The 24128-nt window shown below is 32.9% G+C and overlaps 3 protein-coding genes and 1 long non-coding RNA gene across 14 annotated transcripts in view; 2 read left to right on the forward strand and 2 right to left on the reverse strand.

The window, feature by feature from the left end:
* fzd3a (frizzled class receptor 3a) overlaps positions 1-7206 on the reverse strand; it is a 56448-nt gene extending 49242 nt beyond the window's left edge. The window contains 1 exon segment of the mRNA NM_001042761.2: positions 7014-7206. The gene's annotated coding sequence lies outside the window, so the exon portion shown is untranslated.
* Positions 1-24128, forward strand: part of fam49a (family with sequence similarity 49 member A) — a 113374-nt gene that overhangs the window by 50033 nt on the left and 39213 nt on the right. For 6 of the 11 annotated variants that reach the window (XM_087296446.1, XM_087296453.1, XM_087296449.1 and 3 more), the window contains 1 exon segment: positions 16322-16421. The exons of 2 other annotated variants lie outside the window; for them this stretch is intronic. The gene's annotated coding sequence lies outside the window, so the exon portion shown is untranslated. 11 annotated transcript variants of the gene reach the window in all.
* Positions 8457-15457, forward strand: fbxo16 (F-box protein 16; the record flags this gene model as incomplete). The annotated part of the gene is given in 8 exon segments (NM_001017680.3): positions 8457-8598; positions 8757-8792; positions 8888-9094; positions 12535-12699; positions 12776-13020; positions 14031-14109; positions 14646-14874; positions 14991-15457. Coding segments are annotated over 8 exon segments (1071 nt in total). The 3' UTR covers positions 15020-15457.
* Positions 16302-23673, reverse strand: LOC147832280 (uncharacterized). Its single transcript, XR_015518698.1, has 2 exons — positions 20483-23673; positions 16302-20400 (listed from the first exon to the last, which is right to left on the reverse strand). It is a non-coding gene; the product is annotated as an uncharacterized LOC147832280 (long non-coding RNA).

The raw sequence follows: 24128 nt of genomic DNA on the forward strand, positions 1-24128 counted from the left end.
CTTATTTAAAATGCGGTCTTTATAGTATTTTATATTAAGTTAATACCCCGTCTCTTTAAAATGCTGCAGTAAAAAGGTTTCATGTGAAGTACACATAGAGTATGGGATGTCCTATATAAGAACTGACCATTGTTTTTTTGCTACTTATTTAAATTGGGGTCTTTATAACACTTTGAAATATAATAATATACAATTTCTCCAAAACACTGCAGTAATAAGGTTTCATGTGAAGTTCACACATAGTATGGGATGTCCTGTATAAGAACTGACCATTGTTTTTTTCTACTTATTTAAAATGCGGTCTTTATAGTATTTTATATTATGTTAATACCCCGTCTCTTTAAAATGCTGCTGTAAAAAGGTTTCATGTGAAGTACATATATAGTATGGGATGTCCTGTATAAGAACTGACCATTGTTTTTTTCTACTTATTTAAAATGCGGTCTTTATAGTATTTTATATTATGTTAATACCCCTTCTCTTTAAAATGCTGCAGTAAAAAGGTTTCATGTGAAGTACATATATAGTATGGGATGTCCTGTATAAGAACTGACCATTGTTTTTTTCTACTTATTTGAAATGGGGTCTTTATAGGACTTTATTTTATGTTAATATCCCATTTCTCTAAAATGCTGCAGTAAATAGGTTTCATGTGAAGTAGAGATATAGTATGGGATGTCCTGTATAAGAACTGACCATTGTTTTTTTCTACTTATTTGATATGGGGTCTTTATAACATTTTGAATTACATTAGTAACCTAATACTACAAAATGCTGCAGTAAAAAAGATTTAATGTGAAATTCACATATAGTATGGGATGTCCTGTATAAGAACTGACCATTGTTTTTTTTCTACTTATTTAAAATGCGGTCTTTATAGTATTTTATATTATGTTAATACCCCGTCTCTTTAAAATGCTGCAGTAAAAAGGTTTCATGTGAAGTACATATATAGTATGGGATGTCCTGTATAAGAACTGACCATTGTTTTTTTTCTACTTATTTAAATTGGGGTCTTTATAACACTTTGAAATATAATAATATACAGTTTCTCCAAAACACTGCTGTAATAGGGTTTCATGTGAAGTTCACACATAGTATGGGATGTCCTGTATAAGAACTGACCATTATTTTTTTTCTACTTATTAAAATTGGGGTCTTTATAATATTTTATATTATGTTAATACCCCGTCTCTTTAAAATGCTGCAGTAAAAAGGTTTCATGTGAAGTACATATATAGTATGGGATGTCCTGTATAAGAACTGACTATTGTTTTTTTAAACTTATTAGAAATGGGGTCTTTATAGCACTTTATATTATGTTAATACGCCATGTCTGAAAAATGCTGCAGTAAAAAGCTTTTATGTGACGTATACACATAGATTAGGATGTCCTGTATAAGATCTGACCATTGTTTTTTTCTACTTATTTGAAAGGGGGTATTTATAGTACTTTTTCTATGCAATACCCTGTTTCTCCAAAATGCTGCAGTAAAAATGTTTCATGTGAAGTACACATATAGTCTGGGATGTCCTGTATAACAACTGACAATTGTTTTTTCTACTTATTTGAAACGGGGTTTTTATATCACTTTATATTATGATGTTAATACCCCGCTTCTCCAAAACAGTGCAGTAAGAAGTTTTCATGTGAAGTACACATATAGTATAGGATGTCCTGTATAACAACTGATAATTGTTTTTTCTACTTATTTGAAATGGGGTTTTTATATCACTTTATATTATGATGTTAATACCCCGCTTCTCCAAAATGCTGCAGTAAGAAGTTTTCATGTGAAATACACATATAGTATGGGATGTCCTGTATAACAACTGACAATTGTTTTTTTCCTTCTTATTTAAAATGCGGTCTTCATAGTACTTTATATTATGTTAATATCCCGTTTCTTTAAAATGCTGCAGTAAAAAGGTTTCATGTGAAGTACACACATAGATTAGCATGTCCTGTATAAGATCTGACCCTTGTTTTTTCTACTTATTTGAAATGGGGTTTTTATACAACTTTGTTATATTAATACCTAATTTCTCCAAAACAGTTCAGTAAGAATGTTTCATGTGATGTACACACATAATATGGAATGTCTTGTACAAAAACTGACCATTGTTTTTTTTCTACTTATTTGAAATGGGGTCTTTATAGCACTTTATATTATGTTAATACCCCATTTCTCTAAAATGCTGCAGTAAATAGGTTTCATGTAAAGTACAGATATAGTATGGGATGTCGTGTATAATAACTGACCATTGTTTTTTTCTACCTATTTAAATTGGGGTCTTTATAACACTTTGAAATATAATATTATACAATTTCTCCGAAACACTGCAGTAATAAGGTTTCATGTGAAGTCCACACATAGTATGGGATGTCCTGTGTAAGAACTGACCATTGTTTTTTTCTACTTATTTAAAATGCGGTCTTTATAGTATCTTATATTATGTTAATACCCCGTCTCTTTAAAATGCTGCAGTAAAAAGGTTTCATGTGAAGTACATATATAGTATGGGATGTCCTGTATAAGAACTGACCATTGTTTTTTTCTACTTATTTAAAATGCGGTCTTTATAGTATTTTATATTATGTTAATACCCCTTCTCTTTAAAATGCTGCAGTAAAAAGGTTTCATGTGAAGTACATATATAGTATGGGATGTCCTGTATAAGAACTGACCATTGTTTTTTTCTACTTATTTAAAATGCGGTCTTTATAGTATTTTATATTATGTTAATACCCCTTCTCTTTAAAATGCTGCAGTAAAAAGGTTTCATGTGAAGTACATATATAGTATGGGATGCCCTGTATAAGATCTGACCATTGTTTTTTTCTACTTATTTGAAATGGGGACTTTATAGCACTTTATTTTATGTTAATACCCCATTTCTCTAAAATGCTGCAGTAAATAGGTTTCATGTGAAGTAGAGATATAGTATGGGATGTCGTGTATAATAATTGACCATTGTTTTTTTCTACTTATTTAAATTGGGGTCTTTATAACACTTTGAAATATAATATTATCAATTTCTCCAAAACACTGCAGTAATAAGGTTTCATGTGAAGTCCACACATAGTATGGGATGTCCTGTGTAAGAACTGACCATTATTTTTTTCTACTTATTTAAAATGCGGTCTTTATAGTATCTTATATGTTGTTATTACCCCGTCTCTTTAAAATGCTGCAGTAAAAAGGTTTCATGTGAAGTACATATATAGTATGGGATGTCCTGTAAAAGAACTGACCATTGTTTTTTTCTACTTATTTAAAATGCGGTCTTTATAGTATTTTATATTATGTTAATACCCCTTCTCTTTAAAATGCTGCAGTAAAAAGGTTTCATGTGAAGTACATATATAGTATGGGATGTCCTGTATAAGATCTGACCATTGTTTTTTTCTACTTATTTGAAATGGGGACTTTATAGCACTTTATTTTATGTTAATACCCCATTTCTCTAAAATGCTGCAGTAAATAGGTTTCATGTGAAGTAGAGATATAGTATGGGATGTCGTGTATAATAACTGACCATTGTTTTTTTCTACTTATTTAAATTGGGGTCTTTATAACACTTTGAAATATAATATTATACAATTTCTCCAAAACACTGCAGTAATAAGGTTTTATGTGAAGTCCACACATAGTATGGGATGTCCTGTGTAAGAACTGACCATTATTTTTTTCTACTTATTTAAAATGCGGTCTTTATAGTATCTTATATGTTGTTATTACCCCGTCTCTTTAAAATGCTGCAGTAAAAAGGTTTCATGTGAAGTACATATATAGTATGGGATGTCCTGTAAAAGAACTGACCATTGTTTTTTTCTACTTATTTAAAATGCGGTCTTTATAGCATTTTATATTATGTTAATACCCCTTCTCTTTAAAATGCTGCAGTAAAAAGGTTTCATGTGAAGTACATATATAGTATGGGATGTCCTGTATAAGAACTGACCATTGTTTTTTTCTACTTATTTGAAATGGGGTCTTTATAGCACTTTATTTTATGTTAATACCCCATTTTTCTAAAATGCTGCTGTAAATAGGTTTCATGTAAAGTAGAGATATAGTTTGGGATGTCGTGTATAATAACTGACCATTGTTTTTTCTACTTATTTAAATTGGGGTCTTTATAACACTTTGAAATATAATATTATACAATTTCTCCAAAACACTGCAGTAATAAGGTTTCATGTGAAGTCCACACATAGTATGGGATATCCTGTGTAAGAACTGACCATTGTTTTTTTCTACTTATTTAAAATGCGGTCTTTATAGTATTTTATATCATGTTAATACCCCGTCTCTTTAAAATGCTGCACTAAAAAGGTTTTATGTGAAGTACATATATAGTATGGGATGTCCTGTATAAGAACTGACCATTGTTTTTTTCTACTTATTTAAATTGGGGTCTTTATAACACTTTGAAATATAATAATATACAATTTCTCCAAAACACTGCAGTAATAAGGTTTCATGTGAAGTTCACACATAGTATGGGATGTCCTGTATAAGAACTGACCATTGTTTTTTTCTACTTATTCAAAATGGGGTCTTTATATTATTTTATATTATGTTAATACCCCGTCTCTTTAAAATGCTGCAGTAAAAAGGTTTCATGTGAAGTACATATATAGTATGAGATGTCCTGTATAAGAACTGACTATTGTTTTTTTCTACTTATTAGAAATGGGGTCTTTATAGCACTTTATATTATGTTAATACGCCATGTCTGAAAAATGCTGCAGTAAAAAGGTTTCATGTGAAGTACAGATATAGTATGGGATGTCCTATATAAGAACTGACCATTGTTTTTTTCTACTTATTTAAATTGGGGTCTTTATAGTATTTTATATCATGTTAATACCCTGTCTCTTTAAAATGATGCAGTAAAAAGGTTTCATGTGAAGTACATATATAGTATGGGATGTCCTGTATAAGAACTGACCATTGTTTTTTTCTACTTATTTAAAATGCGGTCTTTATAGTATTTTATATTATGTTAATACCCTGTCTCTTTAAAATGATGCAGTAAAAAGGTTTCATGTGAAGTACATATATAGTATGGGATGTCCTGTATAAGAACTGACCATTGTTTTTTTCTACTTATTTGAAATGGGGTCTTTCTAGCACTTTATTTTATGTAATACCCCATTTCTCTAAAATGCTGCAGTAAATAGGTTTCAAGTGAAGTACACATAGATTATGGGATGTCCTATATAAGAACTGACCATTGTTTTTTTCTACTTATTAGAAATAGGGTCCTTATAACACTTTAAATCATATTAATATACAATTTCTCTTAAACAGTGCAGTAAGAAGATTAAATGTGAAGTACACATATAGTATGAAATGTCCTGTATAAGAACTGACCATTGTTTTTTTCTACTTATTTAAAATAAACTCTTTATAGTACTTTATGTTATGTTAATACCCCGTTTCTTTAAAATGCTGCAGTAAAAAGCTTTTATGTGAAGTACACACATAGATTAGGATGTCCTGTATAAGATCTGACCATTGTTTTTTTCTACTTATTTGAATTGGGTTTTTTATAGCACTTTAAAATATGTTAATACCCTGTTCCTCCAAAACTCTGTAGTTAAAAGTTTTCTTGTGTAGTACAGATATAGTATGGTATGTCCTGTATAAGAACTGACCATTGTTTTTTCCTACTTATTTGAAATGTAGTCTTCATAGCACTTTTTATTAGGTTATTACCCCGTTTCTCCAAAACAGTGCAGTAAAAAGATTTCATATGAAGTACACATATAGCATGGGATGTTCTGTACAGGAACTGATCATTGTTTTTGTCTACTTATTGGAAATTGGGTCTTTATAACACTGAGTAATGTTAATACCCAATTTCTCCAAAACATTGCAGTAACAAGTCTTTATTTGAAGTTTAGAATGTGATGTCCTGTATCAGACCTGACTATTGTTTTTTTCTACATATTTTAAATGAGCAATTTTTTGTCCAAATTGCTGAAGTAAAAAGTATTCAGATGTAGTATATATGCATATAGCATGGGACATCCAGTATTAAACCAGATCAGTCTTTTATTTAGCTTATGTCAAACAATGTATTCATAGCACTTTAAAGACTTTATAGCTCATTAATAGCACATTTCTCCAAAATGCTGCAGTAAGTTATTATGAGGTATGCATATAATATTGGATGTCCTGTTCATTGTTTTCTTCTGCTCACCTAAATGAGGTCTTTTACATGAGGTATGCATGTACATCCTGTATCAGAACCAAACTTTGTTTTTTTTCTACTTATTTCTTTATAGCACTTTAAAGTGTGTTAATGGTACATTTCTCCAAAATGCTGCAGTAAAACAGGCTTCATATGATGTATGCTTAGTATTTGACTTCCTGCATCAGATCTTGTTGTTCTATTCTACTTATAACAAATAATAAGGTCTTTACAGTCATCTAAAGTGTAATAATGCCCCTTATCCCATATACTGAAAGAAGCATAACCTTTTAAATCCCCTTTAAATGAAATAAACATATATTTGTAATTCAAACAATGTTTTGTTGGACTACTTTATGATTGTTTTCACTTTCTGAGGTTAGCCACGTTGTATAAAATTGCATTTAACCTTATTTGCAATGTACTGTAGTTGGCTAGGAGAAGTAGAAACGCATTCTGTGTATTTAGAAATCGTATATTTATTCTGTCCGTTTGATCTGCTATAAAATCATTTGAAGCAAAAAGATAAACTTGAGGAAATTAAAGGTAAGCCCAGAAACCAATTTCTTAAAATAACAACAGTCAAAAAACCTAATAAATTGTTTAATAAAGCATACGTGGGACGAAAGGGGGATAAACTTATATTTCGTTGTTATCTCTCTGTTCTGGGCGAAATGGGTGCTCTGTGGAGCGCTCTCTGTGTGGCTGCTGACGTTACCGTAATGATAATAATACGCGCGCACCGAAATATAAAGCGCGGCTGGCTTGACTGTGTTTTTCCGAACCGCGGCTGGCTTGACCGCAGTTTTCTTTCTGCAGGTTTTGTGGATTTGTACGGGCGCGCGCATTTGACTCGCTCAATATAAAAGCGTACTAAATCGTATTACGTCACACGAATAAGCGTGGAAAAACACATTCTGTAAGCAAACGGGATGGCTTGGGTTTCTCTACAGATATCATTAATGCAGTCGCGCTGTGAGCGACGAGCGTCAGCACTATAATGAAATGAAGTTGGCGCTGTTGATTTGTGGTTGCCTGGAATGAGGGGCGGTGTGTTGTGGTGGGAAGTCCGAGTCTTTTTCGGGATTCGGTTCTTTTGGGCAGATGATTTGGAAGAGTCGGCTTTTGAAGATTCATTTATTCTTTTACGTCATGTCGTAATTACATCATCGCATATTCACACTCTGATGACTGATAAAAAGTGCTCGTTCAGAGTCTTTGATTCATATTTTTTATGAATTCCCCCCCCTCCAAAAAAAAAAAACAGGTTTTAGATGTAATTTGACCCTCAAATAAGTTATATTTTATTTCATCTCAAACAATTTATCTCTAGATTATATTTGGTAAATTTCATATTCATAAATGTAGATTGAATAACTCTAAACCTTTTTTAAAGGTTTCTATTATAGATTTTCATTTGTATATAGACTCACTCAAATATATTAATAGCAAATAATTGTAAAGTAAATGTCAAGATACAATTGTAGTTGCAAAGAAGCTGAAGTTAATTGAATAGTAAACTTGCTGTCAATTGGGTAGGTTAAATCATAATATTATTGTAAAGGTTTCTATGATGAGGCTGTCCTTTTATTCATTTTACGTAATTTATATTTTTGTTTATTTTATGTTATTAGTTACATTTGTATTTTTGGATGTCTTGTTTAAATTTTAGTATATTTGCGGTTGTTTTAATAAAAAAATCCCACTCTGATAGTAGTGTAGCATTAGCACGTACTAAACAATATAAAAATAAGATATTTGTGTATTTTGAGGTGGCTTTTTGTCTTCAGAATGACATTTTGAAAAGTTAAGAATTGTTCAGTTATTGCCTAAATTTCTAGAAAAATAAATATTCAGATAAAAAGTCTTTGCAATCCAGACTTGTCCATTTTATAAATGAATTTAAATTATATTTGAACCCACCAGTACACAAAAAACATATATAATGCCTTAAAAACAACTGAAATAAACGTCATTTTATTTTATGTACTTGTTTTCTTTATCATAACTGTGTTAATGTGATGATTTGATACCTAATAAAATAAGTGCAATTAAAATTCATGTATATCTTGGTTAAATAAATGCATATTTTAAAATGCTCTTTAATAATTTAATAATTCTTTTTTTCACCTAATGCATTGTACTATGACATATTTCATTGCTGCCAGTGTGAAAAATCACAGCACATTTGTTTACCTTAACATCATGCTATTTTGCTTACGTGATTCTGATGTTGTGTCTGAAATCAGATTTACGGAGGAATAACTGAATGGAACTGATCCTCAAACGTCTGAACTTCAATGAGAAAAGATGCCTAAAGCACCCAGCACAAAAATGCAGACTAAACTGAGTACCTGGACACCTCTAAATCACCAGCTCTCCAATGCTCATGTACGTACACCAGACAAACAATATTTTATTATCTTTATTTACCATTAGGAATACAGCATCAATATGTTGGCTGTATATGCAGCTCCAGTAACATTGATATAGTGATATAGCACAGAATGCTTCAGACTGAAGGCATATTATGTAAAACTTTTGTGTAGGTTTTTGAAGAGAGAAAAAATCTACTTGGAAAGTGGGTAAGACATGCACTTTACTGTACAAAATGCCATTTGAACACCACACAAGTTTGCTCAGCTTATTTATGCTCAGTTTCTTTGCTTGTTTGACTCAGTTTGAGAAATGGACGGATAGTCAGCGGAAGCAGGTGCTACAAGATTTTTTCTCCAGATGTTCTGCTGGCCAGCTGAAACATCTCAGACAGACTCTGAGCAGCTGGGTACCAGAAGAAACCCTCGATTTCACCACGGTCCTTCCCAGGGTCATTTCTCTATATATATTTTCATATCTAGACCCCAGGAGTCTCTGCAGATGCGCTCAGGTAAGTAAATCTACCACAGAAATAAAATCACATTATTTAATGCTACCAACATTTTAATGCTACTAATAAAAAATAAAACTGCATAAACACTATACATATTATGTGCATACTGTATACACTACTGTATGAGAAATGTTTAAGAAAAATGCCTATTATGTTTATAAGGCATTTATTAACACTATACAAAAAATTTTATTCAGATAATGAATAATTTCTTACATTTATATAGAGCTTTACGGGACACTCAAAACGCTTTACACATTTGGGAATCTGTTTATTCACCACCAGTGTAAAGGCCATGATTTTTTTATTTTTTTATTTTTTATTTTTTGCAAAAACAACAGGCCATTACAACAAATAGAAAAATACAAAACTGATAGAAGTATAGTACAAGCAATACAAATATTACATTTTACAATATTAATATTACAAGACAAATGTAACAATTTTAAAATAAATTTAAAAAATGTAAAGCAAAAGAAAAACAGAGAGAGAGAGAGAGGAAAAAAATAAACAAAAAAATAAGAACACATGACAAAATTCAAACAAATGAATGCAGACTATTAAATAAAGCACATGTTTTATGTTTTAATTGCTTTCTTGTTGTGAGAGTCTGTGATGGTTTTTAAATACAGTTCCAATTCTCTAAAAAGTAAAAAAAAAATTGGCTTACATTGAGTATATTTGCATTTGTGTAAAAAAAAAAAAAACTTTCCAATAAATAAGATGAGGTTGATTCAAAAAGTTGATTTAAGGAATTGTTTTTCTTAAATATAAAACCCCAAAACAACAGAAAAATTAAATGAAATTAAAGAAAAATCACCACAAACCTTTTGGACAATTAAAGAATACACATCAGACCACAAAGATTTAACAAAGGGACATTCCCAAAACAAGTGAGCAATAGATTCAGAAGAAGAAATAGAAATTATGAAATAGAAAACTTATAGAAAGTGCAAGACATGTTAATGTCATTTTTGAAGTTTTGTAAAAATTGTTTAACTGGATAAAATCTGTGTATAATTTTTAAGATATTTCTTTAATTTTATCTGTTAAAAAAAAGAAATTCTAGGGGAGTGACTAAATATACGACCATTTAATATCATCAAAGAGGTTGTTCCAATAAGAAATAGAAGAAGGATTTGAAATGACAAGGTCTTAAAATAAAGATCTGATTTTATGATTTTTTTAGTGGAGAAACAAATAGATCCAAAAACAGAATCAGGACTAGAGGAACAAACGAAAATTAATGTATTATTATTATTTCTAAAAAGTATACAAAGTTAAAAGGAGATGGCCTTACAAACAATATTAAATTCTTTTTTAGATACTGGCAGAGTGTTTAATCTTGTGTTTAGGCCATGATGGACAGAGGCCGGTGGGCAAATTTGCCCTACTCTTTTTTTGAAGGGTATCCTGGGATTTTTAATGACCACAGAGAGTCAGGACCTCGGTTTGACGTAAGACGGCGCTCACTGAGCAGTATAGAGTCCCCATCAATACATTGTGGCATTAGGACCCACACAGACCGCAGGTTGGGCACCGATATGCTGGTCTCACTAACCACTATCACTTCCAGCAGCAACCTAGCTTTATCAAGTGGTTTCCCATCCAGGTAACGGGGTGCAGCCATGCTTCAGTGGGCGACCATGTAAGAGTGACAGAAAGCTAGCTGCTGTCAAATATTTGTTAAAAAAAAAAGTTTACAATTTGAATACATTTATGCAAATATATTAGCAAATATGCTGATTTTATGTTCAAGTAACATTATTATCTCTGTTAAAAATGATGTTTCTGTAGGAACTGATGAACTTTTGTTTTATTTGATAAATAAACAGCGCAAAAGAACAACATTTATAAATCTACCACAAAAATAAAACCACATTATTGGCATTATATTCAAATTTTAATGCTACTAATAAAAAACAGCATAAGCACTATGCATAATATGTGCATACTTTATACACTAATGTAAAAAAAAAAATCTGGCATTTAAGTTTTGTAAATGTTTTTTGATATATTGTCTATTATGATTATGATGCATGTATTAACACTATATTAAAATATTGTCTCCATATATTTTTTTTAAAATATCTGTTTTCTATTTGAGTAAATCTTTGGCAAATATATTAGCTAAATATTCTGTAACATTTAAGTTTCGTTGCTCAAGTAACATTTAAAATTATTGTCTGTTAAAAATGATGTTTCTGTAGGAACTGATTGACTTGTTTTGTTTGATAAATAGAAAGCTAAAAAAACAGCATTTATAAATCAACTACAGAAATAAAACCACATAATTGGCATTCTGTTTATATTGTAATGCTATTAATAAAAAAGGCGTAAACTCTATACATAATATGTGCATATCATATTCATTAAAGTTTTCAAAAATCTGGCATTTAAGTTTTATTAATGTTTTGGAGAAAAATGATGCATTTATGATGCATTTATTAACATTATATTAAAATATTGTATTCAAATATTTGAAAAAAAAATCAGTTTACTATTTGAATACATTTATGGCAAATATATAAGCTAAATCTTCAACAGCCACAGTAACAGTACAGTAATTCTAATGTGCTGATTTGATGCTCAAGTAACATTTAAGATTATTGTCACAGTTAAAAATTATGTTTCTATAGGAACTGATGGATTTTGTTTTATCAAATTCAAAAATTCAATAATAAATAAATAAGCTCAAAAGAAAAGCTTCTTCTTCTTCTTCTTCTTCTTCTTCTTCTTCTTCTTCTTCTTCTTCTTCTTCTTCTTCTTCTTCTTCTTCTTCTTCTTCTTCTTCTTCTTCTTCTTCTTCTTCTTCTTCTTCTTCTTCTTCTTCTTCTTCTTATTATTATTATTATTATTATTATTATTATTATATTTATTTTACCAGGATTTTACCAGGTTGTCTGTTACCAGGATTTTACCAGATTAAAAATCTCTTTTACAAGAGCATCCTGGCCAAGATTAGGCAGTATACGTGTCACATGGGTCTAACAGATAACAAACAAAAAGCTATTAACAGTTAACATGAATCACGCATTGACAAACAAACTATTCAAAACATCTATAAGCCTGTGTTTCAATTTCTAAATCATTTATACTTTTTTTAAAAAAGCATTTAGTAAAATCAACTCTTTAAACGACCACTTTGTAGTTTATTCCATGCAAAAGGTGCTGCGTAATTAAAAGCCTTTTTCCCCATATTCTGTAATTGAAGGCCATAGCTAAGGACAGGTTTTTTATGAATGTAATTCTGAAGATATGATTTGAGTAATATAGATTTCGAAACAAGGATATTTATTTGCAACAGAATATATCTGTGTTGAACAAAAGTCATAATTTTCTTAAAATAAATAAAATACAATGACTCTGAACTGTGAAATGTTACTGTTTCCATGACATTAGTGCATTCTCTGATTATAGTGATATTTTGTTTGCAGGTGAGCTGGCATTGGAAAAACCTGGCGGAGCTTGACCAGCTGTGGATGCCTAAATGTCTGAAACTCGGCTGGTGCATAACCTTTACTCCGACACCATTTGAGCAAGGCGTATGGAAGAGGCAATACATAGAGACTGTACAAGAGCTTCACATTAGCAGGCCTAAGGTAAGAGATTTTGGAGAACTCTGCATGAGGAAATGCGGGAATAAATGTCATTTGGGTGTTCTCTCATGTATTCCAGGTGCCTGTGAAGGAAGAGTTCATTGTCCCTGATGTGAAAGTCATTGGCAGTGAGACAGAAGGGTCACTTCCTCTGACCGGTCACAGGGATCTTTTGGGTCTGCATGGGAGGAGTAAAAATGGGAATGACTTGGGGAAATCAGCCAAAGGTCTTCCTCCATGGAGAGACTCAGACAGGCATCCTACTGACACCATACGCTTTAACTATCTGGATAATCTCCACCCAGGTGAACATGCAAGAAAAGCGTAAGTGAATGTGCATCATTATGACCTGTTTGGTTTCGCACACATGCACGTGGTAGACTGCTGTTTCTTATAAGATCATTTTAAAGTAATTTAATATTTTTATCCAGCATTAGATTATAATAAACCGATTAAAGTCGACAGTAAAGGCTTTGATCTTGTTATCTTATTTTATTTCTATTCATCAAAGAATACTGAAAGAATTTCCAGTCATTTAAAAATGTAAACAATAAATTAAGCAGTAAAACTGTTTTTTAACATTTATAATAATAATAATAATAATAATAATAATAATAATAATAAATGTTTCTTAAGCATAAAACATTTTTGAAGCTATTTTAAGCTATATTCCAATGTTTAAAATGTTATTTTGTGTGTTATTATCAACTCCATACTGTTAAACATACACATGATATGTACTTTTAGGGAAGAAGTAATAAAAAATAAAACCACAAAAACTATATGTGACTCATTTAACAGATTTGCTTCATTATTGTTGTGCATTTTATGATCTGTAAAGCTATTAAAAATTGTTAGCTTAACTGCCAACTAGGCATCGGCCGGTATAAGATTCTGATGGTATGATAACCTTGGATAAAAATATCAAGGTATCACGGTATTGTGATTACTGCTCTAAAATATCTATTTTTAAATGTCTGGGAAAACTTTTTTCCCTTTTAAACACAACATATCTTATTTTGAGAAACATTTAAATTATTTTGGAACATTAAACATGTCAAGCTAAATGAATAATTGACTTCTGCTGTCTTCATTTGTTTCAAAAACAGATTTTTTTTACTATTTAAAACAGCATCTTTGGATATCTTTTCTGCTGAAGGTACTTTTGTCCTAAAAAAATGTAAATAAAAAATCTTACACATGCCTAGGAACGGTATAGCAGAAAATTTTGACGGTTTTAAAACCTTGACTTTTCTAAACCGCTGTTTACTTGAAATCGGTTATCGTCCCATGCCTAATCCCAACAAAAAAATAATTTGTCTTTATCTCTACAGGCTCTTAAAGACAAGGCAAGAAGATACTATTAAAGCACCATCTCACTCAACATACAAGCTGCGCAAGGCCAAATCATTGGTAAGCCAATACAACTGTTGTGTGACGGCACTGTTGATTCGCATAGAAATCACGCAGCAGCCACAGCAGAATGCAAATAATTCTCCAGAGACGACATAACCAAGAGGCATCACGCATACTGAACAGACTACATGTGGAATATCATGGAAATATGGTGCCTCAGAGAAAAAAAGAGAACACTGTGTTGCTGAGGGAAGAAAATTGACCTCATACTGCATATGTCGCTATGTAAAAATGTATACAAGCATGTTTAGATCTGTGTATATTCATTTCTGGACAGCACAGTCTAGTTTAGACATCTGTATTTGGTGAAATAACAATGATTTTCAATAATAAAACAATTACCAAAAAGTCAAATGCTCTAAATGACAAGATTTTTATCGGAAATTTGGAATAAATTTGATCAGATCTCTATAAAGAAAGGTAAATGTTAACATTTCACTCAAACTCATACCTAATAAATCCAGACAGAGAAATGTGTGTAATTTTTCCCCATAGCTGTATATGGAAAACATTTGTATATATTTTTTCCACAGATGTTTTTATCCCTGGATATCAGTACAGCGGGAAAGCCAAGCCATAACAGGCCGAAATGGGCAGCACGGAATTTGGAAGCACTTCCGGCTGACAAGGACTCCATAAAGAGAATTTCCCAGACGTCCCAGTGGAATGCAGGGATACGTCCTGGTCCTGTGAGGCCTCCAGTGCCTAGACTGAGTAAAGAGGGGTTCCGTGCATCACAGAGATCCCATAGAAGCACACCAAGTAAGCCTATGTGCACTCTCGTATAATTTATTGGGCTCGTATTTTTAATTTAACCAAGGATGAAGTGAAAATTACACAACAAAATGACATTTTTATAATGAATTCTTCTGTTCCAGCTGTGACTCTTTTTGAAGGACAACCATGAAGGAGACAGACATGTGAAGAATCAAATGAAGAGTTGGGACATCTGCTGGATCATGTTGTGATTGCAACATGAATGATTGTTTAGTTTAGAGTTGAATTATTATCATGTCTTTATGGTGAGACAGTGCAGGCATTTTTTCATACACCTTTTAGTTGTGAGATTTTGAATGTTTTTTTTACTCTTAAGGAAAAACATACAAACTACAGTTTTAAAGTATTTATCGATATTTATCAGTAGATTCAGTTCGTAATTTTTATTTACAGTATGTACTTTTTTATTTACACCGATTCATAAATCACCATTTCAGGAGCACTTCAGTTTACTTCAAATCTGTATACTGAAGATTATCACAGAGGGTTATGTTCATATGCAATATGCCTGATTATGTATAATATTTATTGTGCAAAAGACTTTTATTAAAAAGATTCTCAAAATCTACTCTTTAAAAACTTTTGTTTGTAAAAAATGAAACTGTTTTCATGTTCATGTCTTATGTACAGATTCAAATTATGCAAATTAGTTACTATTTAAAATAATAGCTAATATTAAAATATAATTTTAAAAACTTGTCATCCAAAAGTGTTTGCAATTTTTATTGTAATCACCTGCAGTCAATTGCCCGAATCATTATTGTCATCAATGTATGTTGACAGACAAACTTGCTGTTGATTTTTACATGATTATTAATTTTGTATGCCTGCATTAATGTTATTGTCCACTAGATGTCTCTGTCTGCTTAGAACATCTGAAATCCCCACTGATAAAGTCAGCTAAATGATCGAATACCTTTTGTTCTGTTTATAATTTAAGTTTTTTTCATTATTATGAATTTTAAAAATATATATTTACATTTCCGATGCCTCGCCAAAAGGGAAGCTTGTAAACAAAAATAGTTAAAATGCTAATGGTTAAATGGCACTGCGAAAAAATATTGCGGTTTAATGTGTGTGGAAATATTGTCCTGATACAAAAATATCCCTGTAGTATCCCTAAAAGTCCCTAGTATAAATATATTTTATAACTAATGTAAGATTGTTTTCTTTGGATGAAATATTTAGAAGTTCAATCAAAGAAAGTAATATAATTGTGTTATTTGAGTTCTTTAGCATAAATCAGATAATATAAAATAAAATGAAGAAGACAAAAACGTTCAAAAGGATGCACAAAAGAAAAAAATAAATAAATAAACGCCTTTTAACTGGACTTTTATTGTGAAAAGCTGACTCCTCGGGTGGCCATTTTGAATTGGGCGCCTGTCGCGGTGTTCACGCAGTTGTGTGTGTTTTCCCAGTGCACTGAGTTGACTGCAACTAAACTAGTGAAGTAGAAGGTGGAGCTGTCCGAGTCGCTGGAGTTGACAGAAGAGAAATCTCTGTAAAAACGTTAATTGCGGAAATTATTGGTAAGTACAACAAGACTACTTGTACGTGTCTGCATCCTTAATGTAGAGTTGAAGAATAAAACATGAATTGTTGCAAAATCCTCAGTTTATATTATTTGGAAGAGTGGCGCTCTCTTGTCAAACGCCTCAATATTCCCAGAGCCGCAGGAAGTGCGACTTCACTGCAACTTAGATGTTTGAGTTTTTATTCTGCTGTTCTCATAAGGAACTTATTTGGTTATGTGTTTTAGGTTTCACAGAGCAGGTATATTTTTTATTTAACCCTTAACGTTAGTCAGAACTAGGCTGTATCGAAGAGGAAGGCGCTAGTAGAGTTCAGTGATTGATTTTTGTGGCTGTTAACTGCGACAGCGATTATCACGAGAATTTAAAGAACATTAAAGCTGTACAGATAATTTATGTTTATACACAAAATGTGTTTTGAATATGTTTGGGTTAAGAGCGTAACGTTACTGGTGTTTTATAGTAAAGCCCACCCGCTGGCTGTTAAACGTAAATGAAGTTGTCATTTGGCAGTGAGTCTCGTGCCTGTAACGGTGTTTAACTGCCAACGGTTGATCTGCAGCACAAATACGTTTGTATCTGGTTTTAAATGGAAATGAGAAATTTGAATATCGTTTACGTTATATCTCTGCGTGATGACGACTTAATACATGTGGTATGTCAAGGATATAGACTGCTGACATTGCTCGAAGGTTTAATCCTCGTAACGTTTCACTTGACTCAAGAGTCAATATACTAGAAATATACCAGCTTTAAAATGAATAAGTTAGTTCATCCCAAAATTACACAGGTGACATTTGTTTTCTTTAATTTAATTTAAAATATATTTATAGCTGAATCTGTGCTTTTTGGTGTATCAGAATGTGCTACTTTTATTGCCACTGAGTGAAAAAAAAAACCATACAGGCAAAACAGAATTAATACCCATTGCTCCTAATGATACATTGAGGTCTCTTTAAGCGAAAAACTGAACATTATTTATAACAGTATTACTATTAGGGCTTGGGAATGTATTGAAATACTGCATATATATTAGCTCTCAGTGCTTTTGCGATAAGTTGGTGATTTAGCACACCCTCTGAAAGAGACCAAGCAGAGTTTTCCCAGAAATCTGTAACATTTTAGCATGGATTCTGAAATATTGTATGACCAACAATCAAACCATGATAAGAAAGTCAGAAGATAACAATTAACAAATAAGTAACTTGACTCTTTTTCAGGTGTTTTTGTTTATCTGATTGTTCTTGATGATTTCAGGTTGATATAACTACACTAGTGAATCGAAGTGGTGGTAATATTTACATTGTTAAAGTGTCTGTTTTGTTTTATTTAACAGTAAACCATGCCGGTCCTTTTTTAATATTAGTTGATATTTTCTTTTCTGAAAATCTTTTCTCAATTTTTTTTTGTTTAGTTTTTTTGAATATTGTAGTGATTATCACGTTTTCTAATACAGTATAATGGCAATTATCTTTAATGCCTCAGTAAGTGGTCTTTAGCATGCTCACGATGGTCTGTAGTGCAAGCTTCCTGTCACATGATGCAGACAGATGCAAACTTGCTCATGAACTGATGTTTCTTGTTTACACTGCTGAGGGATGAAGTGTGTGTTCAGTAGGCATGGGCCGGTATAAAATTCTGACAGTATGATAACCTTAGATAAAAAAAATCAAGGTTTTATGGTTTCACAGTATTGTGATTATTGCTCTAAAATACGTTCTTTTAAAATGTAAGGTTATAAAAACAACTTTTTCCCCATTGATCACAATATGTTTTATGTTAAGATTATTTTGCATAGCTTTTTTTTCTTTGTATATAAAGTAAAGCCACTGCACTGTTCAGGTCTACAGCATGCTTCATGCTTGTATGTTGGTGTAAGTGACTTGTTTGTAAAACAGTTCCTGAATTGTGAAGCTGACCAGTAGCTTTTAAATTTGGACGGTCCTTTTGCTGTAGATGCTGTTGCCCTAAAGAACCTAATGAAAAAGTCATAAAAAATGTTTGCGGTTTCAAAACCTTGACTTTTTTTCAAACTGTGGTAAACCTTGAATCCGGTCATTTTCCTATCCCTAGTGTTCAGTGTTGTATTATCCATCTGAACTGTACTTTTACTTATTCTGAATATATAAAACTATAAAACAAAAATTGTAACCAAACCGTGTTAACTCATGAGAGTTTGCTCCAATGCATTTATGATTATGCACCAGGAATCTTGCGCTGTTTTTTCAGCAGTTGTGGGTATTATTTTTTTTCCCTCTTTATGTTTTTTGACTCCCAATGTGCCGGTTATGATTGGCTTGCATTTTATGTATCAAGAACATTTTAACGTTTTTTTTCTTGAAGAAAAATAAAGTCACCAGCATCCTGTATGTGTTTGCAACTTTGCATAAATTATTGTAAAAACTTCATTTTTGAGAGAACTGTGCTTTAACCTTGCCCCTGATGAAAGATCATTTGAGTTGAGACCACTGCTCTGTAAACATTTTTTGCATAGTTTCCATGTTCTTCTGTTGCTGGATAAAATACTAAGATACTAGCATTCCAGTCATGCACCAAATGCAATTAAGCTTAAAATGTAGCCCTATACAATTGCATTTTTGAGGATAAAGCCTTTTTTCAAAGTGCTTAGTTGGCGAAGAGAAGCTCCAGGTTGTTATTGTCAACACTAGACCACAGCAGCTGCTTCTTTACTGACACTCAGGAGAGCTGGGAAAGTCAAATCCCACCCATTGGATCCTGTACAGGGATTGATGGAGCGCCAGTTAGGACACCCCCATGATTTAAAGTCAGTCTGACAAGTTGCTGCTGAGCTACTCTTCTCTTCCAGTTGCTTTAGTGTTTCAGTTTTTGTGCTTCTTTGGACATTCAGAGAATTTGGAGATTTATTATTGTTTTCCCAGATCAATTGTGAAATGCTGCCTGCTGCCAGACGAATGGCGACAGCTGCGGTGCTCAGTGTACGGGTTCAGCCTCTGGGTATGGCTTTGCACGATATCTTTTGAAATGACAGGGATCTTGTTTCAGGGCAGTTTGACCAGTCTTCCATCCTGACAAAGTTTTCATTGTGGCTAGAAAAGTACATAAGCACCTGGAGATTGATAATAGTGAAGTTTCTGTGGACAAGTACTTCCTCATACGGTAATATTATTACCTATGCAAACTGCCTGCAACGACTTTCTGATCTCTTCTGCTTTTAAGCTGTTTGTTGTCCTTGCATAGATCAGTCTGCGTTTGAACACTGATAATATTATGGTTGTATGACCACTTTCACAGCTAACGTATGTTTTCTTTGGTTTGGACCAAAGGTAAAAATTATGCATTGGAGCATTTTCAGCCGTCTTGGTTTTGTTTCGCATCAGACCGACTGCTCTGAATGCTCTTGTCACGTGACAACATCCACATCAGTCATTGGTTAGACCGATTTCCTTAATTGCATTTTGACCGGTCAGAATTAATGAGCAGGGATACTCATGTGCACAACACATGGAAGTAAACAAAGAGCGGAGGAAAAGTTAGCAGGAAGTATGGACCTCCTCACAACTCCTAGTTGTCCATGACCTGCCATAATTCCAGAAAAGTGTAACAACCCAGTCTCATCCTAGAACTTACATCGCAGTTAAACACAGCTGGATTAGGCTCATTGCTAGATTGGATACAGTTGCGGCCGGAACTTAACGAGAATTATTTATATAATTTATAGCATTTTTCATTTATTGTATTTTATTAACGTCTATCCCCACCCCAACCCTAAACCCAACCTGCAGTAAAATAAAATCAATAGATGCATAAAGTATTTTCTTATGCTATCTGCTACCTAATAAATTGTATTTTTAATGACTTCCCCCACCCCAACCATAAACCCAACCCAATCTACAATACAGATTATTGAGCTGAAGATTGACTACAAAATTAAATCACAAATCAAATTGAAATCGCAATATCTGTCAAATAAATATTTGCCCCAAATCGCACAGCTCTAGCTGTGTGAAGTCATTATTAGTTGAAGAGCTGCGCGCTGCAGACGCAGCTAGTGTGAAAGGCAAACGCCTGCGTGCTACTTCTGCTCTCCATACGCGCTGCCCATGCACTACTTTCGCTTTTGTTTATTTAATATAATCGCAAGTTTTACTGTAATGTAATCGCATAGGCTGACATCGCGATTGCAATATGACTAATCGTGCAGCACTAGGTTGCACCTCATGTTTTTAGGGCAAACCGTAGTTAGGTCGTAAGCTCCCCGTAAAGTCATTTGTAGTCGCATTGAATGATGTAATATCCAATAAAAAGCAATTAAATCGTTAACCTGCTTGAAAATTCTGCAACTAATGCATCTAGATATAACTGTCCTATGAAATTTAAATGACAAATTAAGTTTTTATAGTAATTTAAATTACAGGCAGGCATTAATAACAGACGATGCACACATCTGGATCGCGAGCCGTGAATGCACGCAAAATACACATGAAGTAATCAAAACATACTTGTTTTTTTTTTATAATCCTCCACATGATAGAGAAAACAGCTGGAAGAAAAAGTCATGAAGAAATTCTCGTTTTAATTACAATTAACAAAAAATACTCCTTGATAGAAAATTTAACTCTTTTCACAAACCAAAACAAATGCGAGATTTGGGAGGAAACTAAGGCTGTGAGTAGTGCGAGATGATTCTTCAATATGATCGCGAGCTCCTCAATGTAAACTAATTTCATGGTCATATCTTTTCATTCGTTATTCGTTAATCAGGAAGTTGCTGTAAATATTTAGGTGGAACGTAGCGTTACGGTTAAACTAAGTTCGGTGGTGGAACACAAAAATATTTAGCAATGTGTAAATTGTAACTTGGTGCCCCTTTAAGTCACAACTGGGCTACGTTTTAACTTGCGCACTGCTGGTGCAACCGGCCCCAGGTGGTTAAAATCGAGGTGCAAAGGGTGCATAAGCAACATGCAAAATGCTCACAGCCATTAGTAAACCACTCAAAAGGTGCGGCTCTCAATTCCAGTGCGTTGGTGTGATCAGGGTTTAAGGCTATCTTTACACATTGTTTTTAATAAGATCTGCATTTCATGTCTGTAAAAATGGCCAAAAACACATGTATAAATACTTATGCCAGGCCAGTATTTGCTATTTGCAGTAGTTGCCATCATCTTGTTAGAAAACAGTACCGGTAAAGAAGAGATTATGTTCTATGGATAGCTCGGCACTGGTGTGTGTGTAGAATCTGCTGCGTGTGTACACTGTAAAAAATGGCCATGATTTCAACTGTAAAAATGCTACAGTCAAAATCCGTAACCTGGTTAACGATATGTTTCCCTAATATATACGGCGAATAACCGTAAACTGACTTTCCCAGAATTCCCAGAAATTATGTACATTAGAGATTTATGTTACATCTAATGTTGATAAACAATGTTTATTTCATGACTTTAATTTTATGCGTATTACCATACTGGTGTTTAGTAGCTGTGTGAATGACACTAAGCACCTTCTAGATATGAATCCATTTTTCTGCTTAAGGGAAAAGTTGCTTGTGATGAGCTTTGGTTCATTATGTTACTTCCTCATCACCTCCTGCATATGGATCTGCTAATGTGTCTAACTGTGTAACAAAAGATGTGTAGATGTTGGTCATTCAAAATACAGACGTATTACCTCTATAAATTAATGAAATACGGTAGTTTACCATGAAAATGAAAAATTACTTTGTAACATTGTAAACCACAGCTGCCGGTTTTTCACTGTAAATTTTACAGATTTATTTTTTAGTGTATGATGGGTCACATTGTTGGCTGTAAAAGTAAGGGTTAGGGTTAGACAGACACAATGGCAGCATTATGCCATTGTCATATAAGCAAAACTGATAAAAATTACCCGTTTTGGACTGAAAATGTTGTGTGAACGGCCCCTAAATTAGGTTGCCTTAGACTGAACATGTGCTGCATTCTTTTTTAAAGTCTGCTGTGCTGAGGAGCTAATTGATTAGTCGCTCTGAGTAATTTTTCTTTTTCAGACTTTGTTGAGAATCTTCTCATGCCATGGCGAGCAAGCATGGTGGCAGAACATGCAAAAGATAGCGAATGGGAGTGCATGGGGTTGTGCTGAATGTGTAGCCTTTTGGCAGTGTGTAAATGCATTGTGTGTCGTCCAAAAGGCCTCCGTCGCCTCATCCAGCTGGCAACAAGGCATGTGTAAAATCACTTGTTAATCCACAGAGGTCGTTTGTCTGTTCTATGCAGTGCATGTGTAGAAGCAAAAACAGGATGCACCCTGCGTTGTTTTAGCTGTCCAGGGTTTTCTAAGCATGGTTGGATTAGTCGACTCATCGTTTAAGCTCTCAAAGCTGATTACATGATTAAACCAGTATATTGTTGTCATTACAGAATATTAGCTATGCATTGTATCAGTGGTTATTGGGAGAATTTAAAATAAGGTTTATTGGATCTTTGTGTGTTTTTGCTGATTCTTATTAGGTGGGGCTGGGCGATTATATCTGTTTGAAAAAAAAAACAAGCATTCAGAGATTTATTCATTTTTATTTTGTTTTCTATCAGTTCATATACCTGTAAATTACTCACATTAGGCCAGTGGGTAGAGATGCACGATTCTGGCTAAAATGAGAATCGCAATTTTTTTTTCTTAAAATAAAGATCATGATTTTCTCATGAGATGTAAAATAAAGGTTAATATGTGTGGGCTTATTATTATTTCTCAAACATATGGTAAAAAAACTATATCAATATGTAGGTCTACTGTTTATTCTCATGCACAACACTTTGTGTTCGCTAAAAAAGAAAAAAGCATATTAAATGCTTGTCGTAGCCTAATAATAACTCTATAATGCCATATGGTTATTTAAATTTTGTGCATGCTTTCAGTTAGAGCTGCACGATTCTGGCTAAAATGAGAATCGCAATTTTTTTTTTTTGCTTAAAATAAAGATCACGATTTTCTCACGATTCTGTAGATGTGAAATAAAGGTATGGTAAAAACCAACATATGGCACAACATCGATAATAATATTATGTGTAGGTCTACTGGTTTCTATAAATAATTCTATTCTACTTATAATAATTCTGATGTTGAATTATTATGTTTGAGATATATGCTTGCAATCTTTCATATTAGACAATTTTATTCACTGGTAAAACCAGACATTTGCCATTATCAGATTATGTTCAACAATATATAGGCTAGAGTAGTTATACTGACATTGTAAACATTTATTTTCATGCACAACTGTGGGTTCGCTATGAAAGAAAAAACATATCAAATGCTTGTCGTAACCATAACTCTAAAATGCGATATAATCATTTAAATGAAGTGCACAATTTCACTTTCATTTTGACTGCTAAGTGCTTGTTCATACTTCGGGCGGCTCCCAAACGATCATTCTGTGCCACAAACAGAATATTATTTACAACTGTATTACCCGTTACTCGCAACATATGCAGGTTCTGTTCACTAAAGTAGACGTGCGCGTCTATCATTGAGTAGAGCACGCGCGTGCACCCTCTCTGTGATAACTGCTCACGGTCAGCAGCTCATGTCAAGTGTGATTTCCCGATCGCGAAAACATCATGTTGAGACAAAAATGACATTTTTAGGTGAAATATGGAATGAAATATGGAACAATGAAAAGACTTGTGTGGCCGCCTTTTCTTCTCTCCTGAACTTGAAAATATGATTGACAGAATCGTAGAAATG

Source organism: Danio rerio, chromosome 20 (genome assembly GCF_052040795.2).
Source record: "Danio rerio strain M-AB ecotype USA chromosome 20, GRCz13ab, whole genome shotgun sequence".
In the NCBI taxonomy this organism is placed as follows: Eukaryota; Metazoa; Chordata; class Actinopteri; order Cypriniformes; family Danionidae; genus Danio; species Danio rerio.